The 22,546-nt window shown below is 36.0% G+C and overlaps 1 protein-coding gene across 1 annotated transcript; it reads right to left on the reverse strand.

Annotated features, from left to right (window-relative positions):
• Positions 1-220: 220 nt before the first annotated feature.
• TAF4 (TAF4 RNA polymerase II, TATA box binding protein (TBP)-associated factor, 135kDa) lies at positions 221-18,105 on the reverse strand (the record flags this gene model as incomplete). The annotated part of the gene is made up of 14 exons (XM_009572134.1): positions 221-1,647; positions 5,588-5,707; positions 5,789-5,845; positions 7,580-7,705; positions 8,350-8,480; positions 9,075-9,244; positions 9,940-10,054; positions 10,428-10,572; positions 12,014-12,265; positions 13,401-13,490; positions 14,532-14,654; positions 15,418-15,537; positions 17,294-17,413; positions 17,939-18,105. Coding segments are annotated over 14 exons (1,904 nt in total), but the record flags the coding sequence as incomplete, so codon positions are not given.
• Positions 18,106-22,546: the final 4,441 nt, after the last annotated feature.

The following is a 22,546-nucleotide window of genomic DNA, read 5'->3' on the forward strand; positions in this document are numbered from 1 at the left end:
AAAAACCAAAGTGCATCTTTAGGAAACAGCATCCCCTCAGGTAGACTAATCTTTTACTGTACCAAGAAAAATAAATCCAAGAGGAGAAAAGGTTTAGAGAGAAAAATACATTAGCAAATACAGATAAATTTGTTTTTAATAAAGGAGTTAATTTTCTTTCAATCCTATATAAAACAATAGCAATTAAAAACTTCATTTTTGAAAGTAAAATATTTACATATGAACAAGTAACTGTGCAAAATTTACATGAAAAAAAAATGGTAAGACAGGATTTCCTAAAAGACAAAATAAAAGGGGTGTAACAGTTGTCAGGTGTTGATAAAAATACTGATCAGCATTCAGTTTACACGCAAGAGAGTTAAATTCTACCATGAGAGTTCACACAAAGAAAGCCAAAGTATTTACAGTCATAAAAGTACTATCAATAGACAATTTAATACAATAACCTCTGAAAATATAAAGAACCAATTAGTATATTTGTAATAAAAAAATAGGTACAAAGAAGGGACTTTGCTCTGGACATCTTTAAAGTAGGCCCACAGCTTGCATACAGTCTTTTAGCAAAATAATTATAGTTTACATAGCCATTTTTATGTTATGTGCCAAAAATTATGTACAATTACTGACAAAATACACCAACCATTTTTCAACACTTGATTCACACTGAGAAACAGTCTTTTGATGATTCCTCTCAACTTTGATTTTATTTAATCTAAGCTTTCACTTTAGCTAAAAAACACAGTGCAAGTAAAATATATTTATGCTGAAAAGGTTTCTCTTTTTTTCCTTTTTTTCCTTTTTTAACTTTACAGCTTTACAAACTATAGCAAATAAAATGCATTTTTACAGATGCTGCTAAAACATTCAGAAGTAACCCTCCTTTATGGGATTTCAGGGCCTCTAATAAGCAATAATGTGATTAAAATTGAGGTTATGTTTAAAATTAACTGTATATCCCTCTAGATTTTGAACATTTTGGGGAAAGATAAATATTCTTAAAAAATCAGTTTGCTTTGCTAACTGACTGTTTAAAAAAAAGCTAAATGAAATGAGGTCATCTGCTGTAGACATATGCCTATATAATTGATTTAGTTGAATAAAACTGAACTAAAATGCACAATTAATGTCGAAACTGCTACAGGGCTGACAAAGGGTAGCTAGTTATTTGCTAAACGATTCCATCAGTCTTTATATATGGCTTGTTTGGCAAGAAGGCCACTCAATCAAGAGATGAGTTAAAATTTAATTGTCCTTTTATAGTATCCACAGGCCTTGTAAGTATCCTCACTGTTACAGAAATGTATTTCTCTTATACTGAAGAGTTTATTTATAAACAGGAATATAAAACTGTTCCATGTAAAGAGGTGGTTGTTTTTTAAACAATATCCCATTTGCTTGTTACAAAAAGGCGTAATTTGCAAATATATAAAAAATGTCCTCAGGCGTCTCTCCGTCAAAAATACCTTGATCTTTTCCATTTTACTTAAGGAATGCTTTATATAGCAATAGTGAATGGCTTGTCTCTCGCTCATTTTCTAAACAAAATATGAGGTCCCTGAGGTTCACCCGCGTTATCCTTTGTCGCGTAAACTGTCTGGTTGTTCCAACTCCAGAGCTGCCTGGGACTGCTGCACTTGAACCAGATCCCTGGAAATGAGAAGAACAGATAAATCAAAACATGTCAGTGCTGGTATTCCAAAACTTTTCAGAGAAAACATGCAAGGTGAGAACTAAGTGACTATGTACAGGAAGCTATCAAACAGTATGCTGTATGCTACCAGATCAGAGATTTCTTTTTAATTCTTATTTATAAACAGTAGTTGAACAATCAGAAGTTTTCAGTGACATTTAATATAGACAAAAAAAACCCCAAAGCATTGCTCTTATCTTTAGGAAGGCACTAATGATAGGCAATCCTAACAACCAAAACAAACAGAAGAGACAGTAATCTTCACAATATCGGCATACAGATCCCAAGGGTAGCCCTAGACTTCTTGAAGAACTGGGGAGCAGTCCTATCCCCCCAGACCGTGAGGTCTTGAATAACATCCCAGATTCCCCCTGATCTTCATGGTAGGGTGCTATGAGCTCTCCTTTTGGTGACAACAGCTGTAACCAAGCTCAGGATTATATTAAGAAGTAGCTATCCTAGACACAGCCAGATATTCTCTAATGACCTCTGAATTCTTCTCCATCATTCAGCAACACTTATCCCTCTGGTACACACTAGTAGTTTTCCACACAAACTGGCAAAATAAACAAGTAGTATATTATCATATTTGTCACTTCAAAAAAAACAGGAGGGAAAAAAAAAAAATCATTCAATATCTTTAGAGATACCCACATCCTTCAGCTGTTTATATATACACTGCCTGGTGAGTGAGTTATAAAGCAAGTCTGCTGGGGCTGCGTCCAATGCATTTTCACTTGCAGAAAACACAGTTCTGATAGGATACACACAATTAATGCAACTCTCCCATGACTGTTATGCTTTCCTTTATACAAGCAAGGAAATCCTGGAGTGCTTTAAAGTCATCAGCCATCAGAATCAGCAGGAAAAAAAGTGACAAGGTGCCTCTTCCAGTAAAGACTGGGATTTGATCACATCCTGTGCACATGCAGCAGAAACATTTTTTCAGTAGTAAGAGGGGTGCAGTCTGGCTTGAGGCTGGCAGAAGGGCACGGTCCAGCAAGGATAGCTAAAGAGCAGCATGGCTCAGAACAGCAGTGACCGAAACCACTCTGAAGCAGCCTCCCTGCTCCTCCTCGCCTGTGGCAGCAGTAATGCCCAGTCACCAGTAGATGGCATGCAGAGACCAAAAAGCCAACTTTCACCTCGAATTTTAAAGTCTGGAATCTTTTTGGCAGTTGCCTCTTGCTGCTACCTTGCTCTTTGTGTATTTATGTAAATAATGAAGGTGTTCCGAGTGATCGGGAACAGGCTAGATTTCTGTGTCTTATCTATGGATTCTTTTTTTCCTCCAATTTCATTTACTAGAATAATGATTTCTCTTCTTTTTTAATGGAACTTCAATACTTAGTGACACCAGAAGGTCCAAACACACTCCACTAGTGAATAAAGATTTATCTGCCTGAGAGTTTGGAGAATTTTAAAAGACTGTTCTAAATAAGAATACCCCAGACTTGAGAAGAGCCAAAATTTATAGTAGTGCAAAAGCCATGTGAACAAGCTGCTGAGGTTCACACTAATACATGTAGTCCTCTCTACATGTAAAAGTAGTATATTTATGCTCTGTGTACATTATTGATTAAGAAACCAATCTAAACTTGCACTGGAAATTACCATCTCTGGGTTAGTAGTATACTGCATTCAGTGCAGGTGTTCTTGCTTCACCACACTAACGGTGAAGTCAGACTTTTGTTTCTCGAGCAAGTTACCTGTTGAACCAGCAAGCATCAAATCATTGAAATCCTGCAATTAGAACAGTTTAAAGGCTGGATTTTCAAAGGGATATTTTAAGGCATGTGCACAACTTAGATGCCTCATTTCCACCAACTTCAATGGAAATTAGAAAATGCAGGAGCACATTGGATGCTAACTAAATTTTGTCAAATACATACATACGACTCCTAACAAGACAATAGAAAGAATGGTTGGAAATGGTTTTAATTTTGGGGTTTTTTAAAATATTCTGTAGTAGGAGCTCAAGCCTGATTTTATTATGTAGACTATAATACTTCAAATGCAAAGGTAAAACTCCAGGAGTCTTTAAAGACACAGAACTATGCTACTCCTGTAGGCATGGAATAAGTCAAGAAGCTTTTTTGGCAATTTTCAATACAACCACGCGGACATAAAACTAAAACTGACAGCAACCTGTTTGGTTAAATTTTGAAACAAAACAGTACAATTACTACTTAGAAGTGATTTTACATGTAATTAAGATTCAGCATTCCTAGACATCAAAAGCTTACATTTACAAATCTGTGTCTAAGTAATGACAAACCTTATTTTCCACACTTCTTGTAATATGCCTTAACTACAAACTGCATACAAATGGTGACAAGTGGAGCTCAATTTAAAAATGTCAAGTGACACAGCAGCAAAAGCACAGCTGTGAGTCTATCAGATCAAAAGCAGCTGGTTCTTAATTAAACAGACAAAAAGATTAGATTTCCAGGGAACCTGTAGTTAATTGGTTAACCAGTAAGTGATTAATCTAGGATAACTAAATTAGTCAGATTTAGATGAAATACAAACAAGTGTTCACAGTAGATGTAAAATGCATTCCATAACCTAAGTGACATTAACAGACTATTAACGTTGCACAGTTGAGCATACGTAAGTAGCAATGCCAACATTAACGCTGCATGAGATACTTCAGCATATTCCTCAGAGACGACTTCATTTATATACACATCTATCTTTGTAGAAGTGCCACATTCTGCAATTTTTGTAATTTTAAACCACATTTATAAACCTTTAATATAGTAATTTGTTAACTTACATAAAAATAAGTCTTATTATCAGTAACAGGCATTTTAGTAAATTTCTAAAGTCAAAATTACTTTAAAAGATGCTCAAGAGGCTTGATTTTTTTATAAATAAATATAACATTTACTAGTAATCAGATTGTTCTCTAACATTTTATATCAAGTATATGTAAATTATTGCTTCTAGCAATTCAGCAAAAAACAAGGTGAATTCTTTTGAAACAAGAGGCTTTTCTACAGTATAAATCTTTTAGCACTAAAAATTTGGAATGCTCAGGCAGTAATAAACGGAATTATTAAACTATTACTATCCTGTCACTTGTTATCAGACACAAAACTCTGCAGGGAAAAATCCTCAAGCAATAAGGAGAGCTTTTGGCCCTGTAAATGACAAGTTTCAAGAAGATTTTGTTCTTTTTAAACACTAGAGAAATCCCACATTGAATGTCTTCCATGCAGAAAGCAATTTTATACCATTTCATGTTTATTATCTTGTTTAGAAATACAGTAGTCTACCAACCTACCTGAATTTAATTTAACATTAAACTAATCAGATACTGAGCATACTGATAATTAGTCTGCAGAGAAATTTTTAAAAGGCCAGATTAAACAGTAGAATATACAAAGTATATGCAAGAACATCATAATCAGATGGAATTGGTTAAACTCATTTGCTGTAGAGATACTAAAGCTAAGGCCAATCAACAGCTGAAGAAAGAAATTAGCAAGTTCCTATAACCTGAAGCTCCTGGTGTCAAATTTAGCAGCGATTCAATTCTACCACTGCACCCACCTCAATAGCATTACTCTGCACTCTTTCTCACTTAGATTGGTTACAACCACAGCAATCTCTTCCCAAAACTATGCAGGTCCAAAAAAGCAGAGACTTGAGAGAACAGCGATGGCTTTTGTAACATTCCTCCAGTTCCATGAATCAAGGAATGACAAGTTTTATTCCCTATGCCACTACACAGATGCTAAAAATTGATCCCGGCCTTGGAGCAAGCAAATCTGCACACAAAATACACTTCTGCCACTCAGAAAGCTTCCACAAACTAGGGAAAAAGCTCTGAACAGAAAGGTTTTTACAGAGGCTAATGCAGCAAAACCAAAGATTACAGTTACACTGTACCTCTGTCCCTGATCCAGATCCCGGTGAATCTACTTTCCTTTTCTTTCTGGGACCGATCGCAGCTAATGCAGTCAAGTTGGCATCCCTCTGTCTCATCTGTGCTAGCTCTTGTTGCTGCATCTGCATTTGCCAGAACAAGTACAGTTAATCATTTTTCTTTCAATTTCCGAAATAAAAATTCACGTTAAGGTGAACACTTACTTCCTTGGCCTTCTGTTTCAACCTAAGCTGTTCTGGATCTTCTTGTCGAGATCGAGACTATGTTGATAAAGGATGAACATGGAATGGTTGCAGAAAAAGAAAGAAAAATTAATTCAGTTACAAAAGCAGTTAAAGATCCTAAGTTTGACACAGCATATGAAAGTTTTTCTTAAACTTCAGCAAAAATGGAGAATACCTACCACTCCCACAGAGGGCAACAGGGGAAAATCATTTTTAAAAATTAGAAGCAGTTTTCTATTTCTTAGTTTCAAGTATCTATTTTTGAAAAATATTCCCTTTTTCAGCTTTGTTAAAAATAGCAAAGGAATAGCTAAGCATTTATGCCTTAAACAAAACCATTACAAGACACAAATTACACAGATCTGAACTGAAATACACACACTTTGCATATGAAAAAAAGGAATCAGACCTGTACTTTTTGGAAAAATTCCTCCCGTTGCTGTGTAACTACGCACCTACTGAGAACATACCTTTCTGCTGCACCTACACATCCAAGTCAGACTCGCATTTGAACAAACTGCAGCTAACTGACCAACAGACCGTTTACATTAGCAATTGCCCATTTCACTTAGGCACCTACAATTACCTGTATATATCATACTTTTAGAAGTAACAGCACATATAATTTCAGCAAACGTTGTTGTCTAATACTATTAACACACATTTACCAATTAATTTTTTTTGCTACATATATCAATTCTATTAGGTTCTTGTTTTTTCCAAGAAGTCAACAAACAAAAAACAGGAAGAACTTCAAGACAGTCTTTCATCCATACTCTCATATAAAGCAGCATATAAAACTATATTCAAACAAATCCTGACTGTTGTTAATCCCCTACATTCTATAGACCATCTGCAAAATAAATTATTTTAATCCAGTGCTCAAATGTTAAGTTTTTCCTAATGATTAACCTATGTCTTCCCTGCTGCACTTTAGGCGCAAACACAGGGAATTACATGAATATGCAAAACACAGTCATGAAGACTTATGTTTCACCCCAGTCTTTTCTCTTCTGCAGTAAATGGATTTACTCTCTAATCTTACTTCATAGGTCACATTTTCCAGACCTTTAAATTGCTTTCCTACTGCAGTCTACTTGGTGTAGGGCCCAAAAACTGGACAGAGTATTCCAGCTCAGGTCTAACAGGAACCAACTGAAATGAAGGTGTTAGTTCACAACTTAACTTGAGAACATTGCACTAAAAGAATTGGATTTTGACATTATCAACTCATACCGGATCACAAACCCAATAGAAACCTTAGGTTGTATTGTGAACTATTTCTAGAGTGCTCCTGCCTAGTTAGTCATATCTATCCTATATTCAGGTCACTGAGTAAAACCACAAAGTCTAATGCTTACATTTGTACTTACATCAACTGCTTCCTATTTACTGTAGTTCTCCAACTGGTAAAAATCTTTCTGAATTCTATTTCTGGTCTCCAAAATACCTGTAACCTCTCTATTCCATTTAAGAGTACCACCAAGCTATAAAATTAATCTTTTTCACAATGCAAAGTGCAAAAACTAAGTTTTAAGACCTACTTTAATTTGGGAAAATGCAATGAGACTGGCAAAGAAGCTGTCTCACGTGCTTTACCATGAAAAGCAGAACAGAGCTCTAGCTAAAGAACGTATTCTTCAAGCTCCACCTTTGAAGATTAGAGTCTTCCCCTGCAAGCCCTGCAAGTGCTTTAGAATGAAAAGAAACTCTGCAGTTTTGACGTCAAAAATGACACTTTGCAAACATGTGTGAAATCCAAGCACTTGCCTTTGCTGCACGCATTAAAATTTCCCTTTCTTGTTCATCTTTACGCTGCTTTTCTATTTGATCAAGTTGTTCAAAGAACTTGAGCTGTGCCCGAACATCACTTGCTTGTTCGTATCTTTCATCATCCTGAAAACAGAGCAAATATGTTTCTCATTACATTTCTTAAAAACAAAGCTGTTAGCTTGTACTGTACTGTAGAAGAACATATACATTTAAAGCTCAAATGTTCACTTTGTCCTTTTCAAACAAATAGCAAGTGTGTATTTACACCAGTCAAACCAGCTAGAATTCTTAAAAGCATTTTGTTCTATTCCATGAATCATCAGATTTTGACTTCTAAACTAATATAATCACAGCTTTAACCTCACAAACATATTTCACAGAGCTGTGTGGTTTTTTTAAATGCTGTTTAGGCATTTGCATATATTAAGAACACACATCTGTCAGATAGCAGTCTCTTGAGAATTCAAAGCAGGGCTTTTGTCTGCCTATCTGATTGTACAATCACTCAGACTCTAAACATTTGACACAATAAAAGGGAGGGCACAGGTTCTCTGCATTTGTTTTAAAAACATTTTGTATATGCAAGCTGAAGAGTTCTCGTCAACCATGTGTATTAATATCTTAATATAAGATGAATCAGACAAAGAGAATAAACAACCTGACTTCACAGAATGAAGAACACCTGAACTCATGCATTACAGCCAACATGATAGCCTGCTGAATTTGTGCAATTTTGCCATTTTATTTGTGTAATTAAATACAGTTACCTTGTAAGAAATATTCTTTTGTTGAGCAGTCTCTGATAATTTTTCCACGAGGTTTTGTAGTCTTTGTTGTGTAGCATGTGATACATAGCTAACTACATCAGGATGGATTTCTGTTATTCCATGTTTTTTACCTATGATCAGGACAGAAGTCAGTTGTAAAAAATGATTTTACAATACAGCTAAACATGTGGCTAATCTCAGTCATGGAAATGCTGTTTGCAAAATAAGGCTTTCAGGTATTTCTCAAACAAGCATTAAACAGGAAATGGCATACATATAGAAATTTACATTAGCTTAAGAAAATTTACAATCTATTAATAAATGCTGTATACTACAGAATAACAAATAATTGAAGAATTCTTTTTGTTCTACCATCAATTCTAAACAAGTAAATATGATAAAAGTATTTCTGGGTTTATTTTTTAAAAAACAAATGTAATTATTTTTGTTATGCCTTATCAGTTTATACAGTCAGAATTTTAACCAGGTCCAGTAATTTTGATGTTAAATTGCCATCATTTTAGAAGGCAACTCTATAGGTTTGCTATCCCTTAACACTATTCTATTTTCATAAGCTGAATGATTGCCCACAAGCATCAGAATATACAAAAGGTAACGACTCCAGCAACTTTAAACTATTCAAACCAATTTATATAGAAAATGCCTTCAATTAAACCCAAGACTAGTGAAATTTGTTTATTAAAGTTCAAGAAAAATCAACATACCTATTTCTAATATCCTTCTTTGTAAAGGTGCCGGGAAAAGGAAGGTTTCGTCTTTACAGGATCTTGTTAATGTGCCCACTAGCTCAGAGTTTGTTGCCAATATCCGAGCACTTTCTTCCGACAGGTTGACTCCAGCCATTGACGCAACATCATTAATGTCATCATCATCCCTTAAGAAAGGAAAACTCATTATAAACATAACATTTAGTGCTTATCTGCACACACTGCTACAATACCACAGCTGCAAATAATGAATTCCACAGTAAACCTGAACACTTTACTCATTTTTATTATTCATATTTATTTTTGGTTTTATTCATATTTATTACTATATAATATTTATTTCATTTTTGCATTTTATTTGCTTTTATTATATAATAAAATAAAACTAACATAATTTGATCCCAAAGAGCACTAAAAGTATTATTGCAGTTTTGTACTTCCTAACTGTCTTCTCAAGATCCTTTCTTACGTAATGTTTCAACACCAGACACATCACTACCACAAAACAATAATAAACTGCACTCATCACTGTAAAACAGGCTGTATATCCGAATAACCCGAGCAAAGTTGGGAGGAGTGAAGGAATGAATTCTATTTGCTTGTCCAAGCAGGAATTGTTTGTGAGGTTTGATATTTATCCTTAACACCAGCTAAATGCTAAAACCAGTCTGGCACAAGTATGTCCACAGCTGTTTGTTGAAGTCTTTAATAAAGTAGCAAACCTACCCACAGAAAATACACCTCTAGTTCTTGTGAGTTTACCCAGCCTGATTCAACACCACTGGAGTACACAAAAAAGTTCCCACTGAGTTCAGCAGCCTGCCCAGGCAACACAAGCACAAATAAGCATACGGTTCCTCACCTAAAAGAGCCTCCCCCAGGTTCTTTCAGTTTATTCTTCTGAGCAGCAGCTACTTGTGTCGAAACAGTGGCAATAGCTTTGTTTCCAGGTAATACTGCTGGTTTTACCACAGGTACTGAAAGAAGAAAGACAAGATTTGTACTCCATCAAATTTGTATGAGAGTTCAGATTTACAAGACAGTCACAGGTAGTAATGGCAATAGGTCTGGTGCAAAGACTTTACCTCAATAGTTTCTGTCAGCGTCTCACCCATCTAAAACAGGATCTAAAACAGGATCCTCCGTACACATGCCAGTACCCAAACAATTTCTCTGACTAAATGCTGCCATATGCATATCCCCAGCCACTACGGCACTATGCACTGAAGATTTTAGCAGTAGTACAACAGCCATCATACAGCTACAGGGCACTTAAGAACTGATATTCATAAACCAGACTTGAGTTAATGCTATCAAATACAGCATATACCAAGTATCTTGACCTCTTACCTGTCTGAAGTTGATTCAGTTGAATTTGAGGAGTGGTGAGCATAATACGACTATGTGGTTGCCGCAATGCTACCATTGGTGTTTGTGTCAACGTTACCTGTGGAGGCCTTATCAATGCCCCTGCTTTTTGAGACTGTTGGATAACCTACAAATAATAAGAAAAAGAGAACTGTAAACAATCTGAGAAATAACTAAGGCTAAGAATCAGGTGGGAAGAACAAACCCTACAGTCAACTTATCTGTGATCTTATCACATCTGTTCATTGATCTAAAATCAGCACATTTTAAGGTATTTAAAAGTTTCTTTATATAAATTATACTTCACAGGAAAACTAAATATTCCACTTTGTGTGATACAAAAAAGTACCTTTCTATTAAAAAAACCAAACAAACAACAAACATCTATAATCACAAAGGTCCAGTTAAAACTTTCTACATGTGGCTTCTACATTAGAGATACAGATGCAAACTGGATCTGCCTGAACAAACTCTAAAACTAAAAATAGTAGAGACACAATAAAGATAATCCAGCTGGTTCTACATCTGCTGTTTTCATCCAGAACCAGCATAAGCTACAGCTGTGTAGCTTTGTACTGTTGCATTGTTAGGTCAGACTGAGTCTCAGGCAACTGTAGCCATACGGCTTCTGCACGAGAACTCATAAAAGTAGGGTTACATCGCAATGCTACAATCAGAGCCATTTATGCAAACTCGTCTTCTGGCCTCAACTAGTTTTCAGAAACTTACTTTCGAACTACTGCAAAGAAATCTAACAACTCTGCCCATTTTGCAAGCTCCATTTCTCCAACTCTGCAAGTCTGTCTTTTGCTACTTTTGCTACTACTTCATATATTTAAGTTAAAGGCCAAATTATTTTCTTGTAAATCTAGCACTAATTAGTCAATGTTCAGTTTTTATTCCTTCCCTAGGTTCCTAACCTCCTTCTATAATACCTAAGTTATAAAGACAGTAAGACCAATACAATCACTAGTTTTTCTCCCAAGGTAAGTGAAAAATATTTGTGGATTGACAAAAGAGATCTCTCCTTTTCATTTTATATGAAAAGTTCTGGACAGAGCAGCTTAGATAAATGCCAAACGTTCTACAGGGAACATTGAAGTACTAAGTAGCAAAAAAACCCTAGTAATTTAATAATGTATATTAATTAATACACATCCTAGAAAAAGCTTACACTCAGACACTGCTTTGCTATGAGAAGAGGAAAAAAAGGTGCTACACATTATACTGTTCTTTGGTTTATGTGCAGGCCTGAGAAAGTTATTCTTTCTCCTCTTTTGGGGTAATCTGTCATTAGATTTATGAAACGGGGAATGAAAGATCCTCCAGAACACTGCTCTCTCATGGATATGCAGTGATTGAGACAATCTGCCAATATTTCATGCTACAATAGGAAATAATATAGCACTTTAATCAAGAATGGATTTTAAATTATACTTTTCTTAGTAGATAGTTTGTCTCAAGAGGTCAAAGATCTCTGATTGAGCTAAACCACCAATTTAAGAAGAGTCACTGTATTATCAAAAAAACCCTGTGCAGTAACAGATGATGCACTTCAGCTTACATACCAGTGGTGTAGACTGCCCTTGTTTACTAACACCAACTTGTGTAGGCTGAGTTAGGCTGATTACAGGTTGTTGGAGAGTACTCGTTACAGTTGCAGTCGCCTTCCCTGCTGTGCGCTGAACTGAGGAGCTTAGAAGCACCGCCGCAGATGGAATTGTTGCTATCGTTGCTTGCGTTGTTGGCTGTTGCTGTTGACTTTGTTGAATGAAAGCTGCAGAGTCTGGTGTTAACTGTCTCAAGGCAGGTAAACTCCTCTGAAAAGAGGAAAAGAAAGAATTTGCTTGAGTATTTTAATCCTAGATCACACAAGAAAACATTAATTGCAAGAAGCAATGCATTTCATTTCAGTCCATTGTATCAGTCTGTGTGCACCTGAGAAAACATGATAGCAGCGCACACAGAAATACCATGCTACTTCACATTTAAAGCTAGACAGGGTGATGGTAACTTCAGTGTGGAAGCTGGGATATCATGGGCATCTAGGTTATGCAAGCCTATCTGGAACCCCTGATAGTACTTAACAATCCAAGCCCATGCTGCTGCCTTCCTCAATTGTATTCCTACATATATACCAAGCGATAATACGTGATGGCTTAAAAGACACTGGAACACTGGTGAAGATTTCAGAACAGCTCAACAAAGACCACAGTGTTTTACTGGAGTCTTACATAAGTTGTCTTCTTATGGTAACAATTTTTGTCCTCATGAACAGCTCAAGGTTGAACAAGCATTTAAGAACCCAGAAATGTCAGCACACACCTACAACTATATCCCTTAATCATAATTCAGTCAAGCAGAGTTATACTTTTACCATACAGTGATGTTGTACTTTCTCTGATTTTCAGATGATAAATGTTTCAGAATAAACATTATTTTGAGATGTGTCCAACTGCTATAAAATTTATGACAAATGGGATTTATTATTGAGAGGTGACACATTTCCTGTTTATCCATACAAACAGGTATACAGCACTGGCAAAAGAGTATGAGTTTGTCCAGAAGGTACAGTTTTCTGTATCATTCAATCCCTTGTTTTCTTTCCAAGACTAAAAAGAGGATAATAAATCAATTCATAGGTTTGGTGCTATGGAAAGAAACTGCTTGTAAGTCACAGAAAGAAAAAACTTTTCAGATTACTCAAAAGAGCTATGATGTGACACTATGGTAGAAATTACATTATTGACTGTGCCAATGAATCATACTCACAAACTCTTCGAACCAAGAGGCAGAAATATTTTTTTAAGAGAGCAAAAGTCTAACCAGGCACCATTTAAAATTTCCATTTATACCATTTTGGAATTCCATCTATACTGGTAAGAGATGTGCTTATGTTCATTGCTGCTGATACGTAAGCACAGAAATACATAAGGACTAGTGAACACAAGTTACCTTCAGGAAAGGCACAAGGTAAGGTTGAGGTGAAGAATTAAGTTCTCTGTACAGCCTACTGGTAAAGTCTTCCGCTTCAATTTTTCCATCCTTCAAAACAGAAAATCCAAATTAACAAACTTGTAGAAATTAACTTTTACAGATAGTCAACACCAAAAAAATTTAAGACTTAACAATTTATTGAGAATAAGCGGTATCCCTCACTATTTTTAGTTATCAATAGCTTTATGGTAGTAACTAATTTTACTACAAATTTCAACTAGTAAGACCTACAGTCCCATCCTTCCTTTTCCTCTTCCTGTCTTTCAGTCAATTTTAAGAAACATCTTCAGCTGTTCTCACCATTACAGGAATGTCCTATCTGTAGATCAAAGAGCCAGGTGGAACCTACAGAAATACTTCACGTGACCTGCAATCATCCACCTATCAATTGCTCAGAACAGCCAGGCAGCCCTCTCTCTGGTGTTCTCTTTTCCAAAGGTACTATAGTTCCTCCATTTCAAATAACTGAAGTTGTGCCCACCATATGCTCAAAAGGCAGATGTCTCTCACAAAACTAAATGTATATCCCTCATGGGAAGATACACTTTGAATTTTGGTCTTGTGACAACCTCCGGTTATCACGTGATAACATCTGGAATACACAGCTCTACCTTAACTTAAAGGTTGCTAATAACTAGGCTAAGCAATACTAGTACTCATTCTTTAAATATTAAGTATATCAAGCTTTTACATTAGCTTCAGATAATATTACTCACTTTTTTTTTGTAAAAACTTGTGATTTCCTACACTCAGCTATTGCACTAGCTGTAGTGTCTTCCCTCAAGTACATAATTCATCTTTTTATTCACTGTTTTCTCAATAAAAAATGTAGAATTTAAAGAGTCAACATTTACATTACTCGCACTTCAATTTAACTCATGTTCTCATGCATGAATATGAGCAGTAATGTCTCATCATTTACAAGCTTAAAGGAAAATTTATGCATATATTCTAATTCAGAAGAAGCAGAGTTTCAATTTGATTTATCTCACATTTAATAATCTTCCTCCTCTCCAAAAAGACCCCACAGTTTTGAGTCTAAATTTGCCTAGATACTGTTTCTTACAGCTTTCCATGAACTTTTCTTACCAGCAGGTTCTGTACCAATTCTTTCACGTTAGCCGCAGTCTCTGAAGACTGTTTTCCAGATGATGCCAGTTTTATTAATGTGGACAGAAAGTTTTTGCATTTCTTCACATTTTCCATAGTTTCCTGTTATGGGAGGAGGAGGGGTAGAATGGAAACAGTCAGAGAAGGGAAGAAAAACTCTTTTTAATAAATGTTCTGACTGTATACTCAGAGAAATAAAGTCCTTCTTTAGTTCACCACTGCAGAATATTATTTATAGATTCACGTCCCTCACCACTTAAGACATAATCAGACTGAAATTAGTATTTTGCTTCATATATACATATGTATTGTACATTTTTGTTATCAAAATTTAATAAATTATGATTCTGAATGAAGTTAGGAAACACAAAGTATTTTAAGAATGGCACATTGTGTATGGGAAAATACGCGTTTTAGCAGGACACCAAATAGCAAAGCTGCTCCTTCCCAGCACATGGATTCTCCCTGTTGTGCAGTCCTGGAAACATGCATCTTGAATGAATCCATGCAAACTTCTTATCCCTTCTCAAATTGATTCTACTCTGCAGTGCTGAACAATTCGCTTTTCTATAAGATACAGCTAATATGTTTTAAAAAAAGGAGTGCTTTACAAACTGTTACAGAAATCAAAATTAATACTTTGACAGCCATCAAAACTCAAGTGACCTGTGTTCACACTTTGTAAATTATATGGTTCTACTGAAAGTTTACCTTTTCAATAGTTCACAGAACTATTCACAGAATCTTTACTACTCTCCACTCTGATCTGTGTGTATGTGTATATATATATGTACACATGCACATACATGCACACAGGTATATGTGAATGAACAAAAAAAGATTCTAAATGCACTCAGTATCTTACTGTGGCAGCAGTGGAGGTTGCCGTTGTTCCTTGCACTGTTCTCTGAGGAGTTCCAGTTTGTACAGCTGTTGCTGTCCCCAACGTAGTTGTTTGTGCAGTACCACCCAGAACAATCTGAGGCTGCAGGGAATACAAACATAAGATTATTTTACTTGGAACATACCAAAACCTGTTTTCCTGAACCATCAAATGAAACTGAGCCACAGGACAGTAAAACATCTTTCACAGCTACTATAAAAAGAAGTTACTAATCTGCCATCTGTTGCAGTGGAAAGAAAGAGCCACCAGATGGCACAAAACACTACACATTCAACACTGAAATCCTAAAAGTTGATTAAGAATTGCACGATTTTTGTTTACTGAATAAAACGGCAAAATAATACCATAAATACACCCTCATACACTGTGGTTTCAAAATACAATTAAAACGAGCGCTAAGTTTCTGTGAATGCAATAGCTTTTTTTGCCTGTCCCTTAAATGCCACTTTCAAAGAGAGGAATTTCTAAAAAGGCACAACAGACACAAAAGCTGAGGTGTTATCTAGGTCTTTTTGATGAACAATGGGACAAAACATTTTTCTAGCTTTGTAGACAAGTTGGTAATTCAAAGTAGAAATACCACCTTTAAAGAATCAACATTGTAAGCAAGAACTTTTCAGGTACACAGTTCATTCATGGACTTCCAACACAGTCTATTACTAATGACAACCCAATCAGAGAGACAGTAATTCTTACCAAGCTAAAGCTAGCTCTCAGAATTTTAACAAATCATTTGTAAACTTGCTCTTTATATAAAGATGCACAAGAGGCTCCAGTGCTGCCAAAGCTAACTTTCACTGGTATTTTGGGAGACAGAAAAGGAGACAAGGATTTAATTTGTCTCATTTTTGGAAATCAGGATAAGTCAAGTCCATGGTATGCTCATTACAGCAAAAAATATGCAGATGGAATGATTCTTTTTTTGTCCAATATAACAGCAGTGCAAATTAAGGAGACTCAGTTAGGTAAATTAACTTAGATCTGGAAAGATCACTGGCATAGGCAAAGGCTCACTGAGAGGAAAAAGGTTAACTGGATGCATAGCAAAACCTGCATGTTTTAAATTAAAACTCTCTAATCCTGTCTACTTAAAGGATGAAGAAAGCACAATGAAACAGATTAGGCGACAGCAATCATATTGTATCACTGTTGCCTGGAAGTCATGTGGAGAATTTCACACTTTCGCAGTATGTTTTAAACTCACACCACCACCCCTAAAAAACAAAACAAAACCAAACCAAAAAAAACCCTACAAGAAAGCCTATCATTAATACAGGCCAGGCTATTAGAAAAGAGCCCACGTACTACGACACCACTATTTATCCTTGAGTTATGAGAATCTCCCTAAGTACACAGACCAAAGCAGACACTCGTGTAAGAGGGAGAAGGCTTGTGGAAGAGAAGGCTACCAGTGCAGCCTTTTTTTGCAATTGTAAATTCTGCTGCAGAATTCGGAGGACTACAGATCCATCACAGGAATAACATCACAGCACCAAATCCAAAGGGAATTGGTGTCACTTTCTTGAGGCAGAAAACATAAAGGTATTTTATTTTAGTCAGTTCTGTGATTATACAAACTAATAACAGGACACCTTTAAATACATATGCATATAGGTACAATATGAAATAATAATACTATACATATAAAAATTACACATATACATCCAAAATATAAAGTAATTTGAGATCTGCAAATGTTTTAGAAAGGATAATCCAAAATATATTTCTCCCATGCACTTAGCAATTATATCTCCTATATTTCTGGCAGTCTCAAGCAGGTTTTCAGCTAATCTTAACTGATGTATCTCATGCATACATTACTTTTCTACAAACTCACTTGCACAACAGGAGGACGCTGTAGCGTTGTTGTGGGTTGCACTGTTGTTTGAGCCTGAGACACTTGCTTGATAATAGTAGTTGGTGTCACCTGTCGTGCAATAATAGGCGTTCCTGGAGCCTGGTGAAGAGGAAAAAACCAAACACATTAGATCCTATATTTAAGTATAATCTACCTTATCTAGTGCTTTGTCTCTGGATAGTTGCCATTATTACAGATACAAAAGAACGCATCTGGACCACTATAAAACTGTGAGAAGTACTTCTAGTCTTAATGCAACTGTGATGATCTCAGTATACATGTACCCATATCCACTTTTTTCTTTTAGTCTTACATAGAATAATGATTCTTTGGGGAAAAGAGTTCTACACATTAACCATATATGGTCTTGAATGGTCTTCTTTATATCAAACAGTTTTAAACTTAACGCCATTCAGCTAGGTAAAAATATTTTTCATGAGTAACATCCAAACTGTAACAGAGTTAGGAACAAAACATAATGCCTATGCCATGTGGAAAAGCCGGTATAGCACCAGGTTGACCAATGGTTTCTTCAAATCACTAACATCATACCTTACTTTCTGGTGTATTCTTGACAGGAAAAAATATCTTACGGTTTTTAACACTACAAATTACTGAACTAACCTGCACTGTCGATATCTGCACTGGAGGAGCACTGGTAGGTGTAGCAGGACGAGGAGTCATAGTATTTTGAGGCTGAGACTGGGCATGTGCCTGTGCTTGCATCTGCGCCAAGGCTTGTTGAGGGATCATCAGCAACTGCCCATTCTCACTTCGCACAAGGACCATGCCTGTTAAAAAAGAAATTGGTCAAGAAAACATACATCCTTTTCAAATATGAAACAACATATTTTTTCAGGTTTTTTATCCAAGTTGGATACATATGTAATTAATGTACTGTTGAAGGACTACAGAGCTAACAAAAGTGGTTTAGAATAAAAGCAAAATACCCAGCTGCATTATCACATTTTGTATAGAATACCTTAATTACAGAAATACTCTTCCTCTATCAAAATGCTCAGGATGGTGTGCATCAGAACACACAATGAGTCGTATTTGCCCCAGTCAAAAAATTCCATATGACTAGAGGTTAAGATTAGCAATTATGTAAAAATCCTATCTCCTCTTTACTAAGAAATTTGTTTTATGAAACACTGCAAATAAAAGAAAATCTTGCCATTAGGCAAGATTCCTGTTAGTTTTTCTTTAAGGGGGGGAAAAAAAAAATATAATCAAACATAGGCTTCACCATTAACAGGAACACAATTGTCTAAGTTCTAAATTAATTTCCCATAACAAATTTAGTAATGAAAGTGGCTATAAAATCATAATCTTTCTCATGTGCATCTGCAACAGACTGCACTGTGCCATGTTACACCCCAAAAGAAAAATAAAATGGAGAGGGAGATGAGGCAGTCATTCCCTGCTCAGTCACTCAGATCAATACACTTAACCCCACTTGGGTAGCTATAGGGAACCAGATTTTAACAGGCAGATTTTCAGATTATAGTCTCCCTTTCTTGAAGGCACAAACAGGATCTGGACAACATGAACTGTTTTTCAAGAGCTCATTCATTCAGCATGCCTCAGTCAGTCCATGAGAGCCTCAGGACCTCATCAGCTCTGAAAAAGCCACCTAAGGAAACAAACTGGGCACTCAAAATTAGTTAGCCTTTCTGAGCAACAAACCACCGGAGGAAACATCATGAAAATCAAGAGGCCCTACTGAAATCAGAAAGTTTTTCTTAAGTGTTGTTCAGTGAATAAGAAGCCTATACACACTCCCCAACACTATCTGGAGATGTGGTCTATGGCATCTCAGAGCATGACTACTTCAAAAGAATCAAGCTTTTATCTGCTTTTCTATTCAGATGAAGTACTGAAATGTTTACAGACAATGCCTTAAACAGTTTTCTTGGACTGTTTGAAAATTAGTGTTAAACTGCAAAAATCCATATACTGATTTCTACAAAAATTAGTTCAAAAGAAAAACAGATTATATTAGTTGATTTGCTCCTAATTTTTTCCTTACATTCTCTACATTAACTCTCTTTTAATGAAGCAGAGTCACACAGAGACGTTAAACTAGTTTACATCAAAAAGGTGACTTTCCATTGCGACTTATTTAGAAGTGTTAAGGTTGGACCGCAATGTGCTATGGACAAGAGTTATATCTAGAAACAAATATTCTCAAACTGTTTTTCTGTAGGAAAAGAGGAGGGGGGAAAGCTTATTTGTAATATTGCAGATTGTAGAAATAAATACTCTTACTTTAGCTGCCAAGTCCAAAAAATCATTTTCCAAGCCATCGCAAAAAGAAAGGTCTTTTCTCCTGTAACTTACGTAGGGAGAAGGCATTTTCATTAAAACAGCGCAGCCATACACCACCACCACAGCTTACAAGAAATTCAAAAACCTTAATAGTGAATACAGAGCTTGATCCTGTCAGCTGCTCATTAGAACCACCACTACTTTCTCACCATCAGCCTCACACTATGGGGAGAGGGCTAGTGACAAAAAACGGAGAAATTCAGTATTTTAAAGGCTAGAGAGTGACCTGCTACTACATCAAGCTCATTCCTGCACAAACAAAACTTGGCATCCTCTTCCAATGCGCAAACATAAAATCTTGGGGAAATGAACTCCTGTTGCCCATTTTTGTCATCCCTCATAACAATCAGCTGAAGAAGCTAAACACTGAATCAGTGGAAATCTTCAATATTATTACAACTGAAAACATCAGTACAGTGGAAGTGTGATTAGAGGAGCTATTTTCAAGTAAACATCAAATATTAAGGCTTGTTGATTACCATTTGGTTTCTAGCAATTGAAAAGACCCAATGCAACTATATATGCCTGTGCTTTCAGAAGCCCTTAAATGCCACAGAATTATACTGACATTCCATAAGAAACTTTTTTCTTAAAATTCACCATTTTTGAGGTTCCCTAGGATATTCTAGGGCTAACGTACCATCCAAATTCTTAAAAGAGTTATATATTTTTTTCCTTCCAGAAGCAACATAAGAGATACTAACTCTAGTGCTGTGTTTGGGGGTGGGGTGGGGGGTGTTTGCTTTTTAAACTTCTCTCTCAGTGCAAAAGTGTCTAAAGCTATTTGAAAGTGCCAACCCAAAGCAGCTCACCTGCATCTGAGAACCTTTATAGCATCAGGCACCCACACAGAGCTCTATGCTACCTCTTCCAGTCTCCAGCTCAATACACGTATCAGGCTCAAGAATGGGTCTGCACTACGCATTAGTGTCCTGCAACAGCACAATCACCCCTCGGGACACCAGTAGTGTCAACTCATTGTTTTGCTCCCCAAAATATGAATGAGAAAAGAGAAAAGAAGGGAGATAACCACAAAATGAAGGTTGACTACCCCTGAAGAGCAAGCACAATGTCTGAACAATGAAATATTCTCCCTGAGCTACATGCAAAATTAGAACATGCCTACACATTAACATAGCACAACTGCTGAAACAGACAGTTGAAAAGCATATTAATATGAGCTTTAGAAAACATATCAAGAAAGTTCAATCTTTGGCAGCAGATAGACAAAACAATCATTTGTAATTCAAACCCTGACTCTAAGCACTATCCTGCTAGATTTCTAACTATGGGAAGTCTGAACCTTCCCTCAAGTATTGAAGTCATAATAAAAAAGTAATTCATACAAAGCTACATTCATATCTGTCCCTATTTAAATAGTTCTTTTATACTGCACTCATATTTGATACACAGTTATTTTCAATTTATATAGTTTCTAACATGTTTTTAAGTTAGCGTCTACCACTGATAGATAAATTGCTGTGCACACTTAATGGGCTATATACAAACATAAAGACAATCACAAACATCAGACTAGTCTTGCATAAACTTTAATCATGGTATGATGATATAAGACATTTTACCTGCCTGAAATTATAGCTTGTTAGTATATGGGTGATTTCAGAAAAGGTGTAAAAATTCAGATCGTGATGAACTTTGTTATTGAAATTTCTGTGCAGAAATTCACCAGTAATACAGTGTGCAGACAAGCAATTTTTGACTGAACACTTAACACCTCTCCAGCCTTGCTGAGAATTCTTTAAAAAGGGAGATGGAGCTGCTCTCTCAGCTTCTCTCCCCCTAGCCCAACTACAGACTCTTTTCCAACCCAATTAGCTAAAAAAGAAACTCACTAACCCAAAACTATACCCAAGCTGGCATTAAGTGGATTTTCAGTGAAGTTCAGAAAGCTCATTGGAGCTAACTTGATTAAGAATTAAAAAGAAAGCCCCATTTATTTCCCACTTCTAAACAAAGTCAATGTAGGACTATAAAAGCCTCCTCTCTCCATACATATATTAACCATCTCTCAGTTGATTCATTCTTTGCAACAGAAAAAAAGAGGGGCAGACAGCCACATGTCTTTCTCTTATGTTCCAAAACTTCTATTTTAAATACAGATAAGTATCATAATCTCAAACTCCAATGCATAAGGGTGCAAATGCTGTATGAACCAGATCAGAAATAACTACCAGGTACTAGAAGACAGCTAGAATTGTACCAATTGTACTTCTCTAATTAAATTCAGCAACATATTTAAAGTAAGGATGAAAAATATTTTCTGTTTCAAGTTTACCATCCAGGTTTTTGTTCCACAAATGGGTTGCTATTTGAGACAAACAACTAATAAAGATCATTGGAAATGTTCAATTAGAAAAAGGTGACAATAAAACCTGGCCATTTTAAATATCTCTCTGCCTTCTTTTTCCTAGAAAGTCTGATCACGTGTACTCTAAAATCATATTCACTATTAAAAATGCAAATATTCAAGCATTCTTTCCAAGTCTCATTAAAAACTAATTAAAATTAAAATTGATTACCATTTTTGTTAGAAGTTGGAGGTTTAAGAGAATCCTGAAAGAGGCTCATATTTTAGTTTGAATTAAACAATTCATCACGGCTCCAAATGAAGGATTAACAAAATTGAGTTGGATTGCTCCTTATGCCGAAAAGACTTGTGCTCCTGACTAGTACAATGGTCATCTCATGTGTTCTTGTTGTGGAGACCTTCCCCGGATCTCTCCTGTTTTCGAGAGTGTTTGGGTGGAAAAGTTCATTATTATACGATGTAGCTGCATGATTCTACAGTGTGTCGTCTTTGCCTCTTCCTATTTGTATTTCCGTTTGCTAATGGCATTTCCATTTACAAAGTGTTGTGTTTGGGGTTTTTTTCGGGGGGCG

Source organism: Fulmarus glacialis, unplaced genomic scaffold, assembly GCF_000690835.1.
Source record: "Fulmarus glacialis isolate BGI_N327 unplaced genomic scaffold, ASM69083v1 scaffold21282, whole genome shotgun sequence".
NCBI classification, from domain to species: domain Eukaryota; kingdom Metazoa; phylum Chordata; class Aves; order Procellariiformes; family Procellariidae; genus Fulmarus; species Fulmarus glacialis.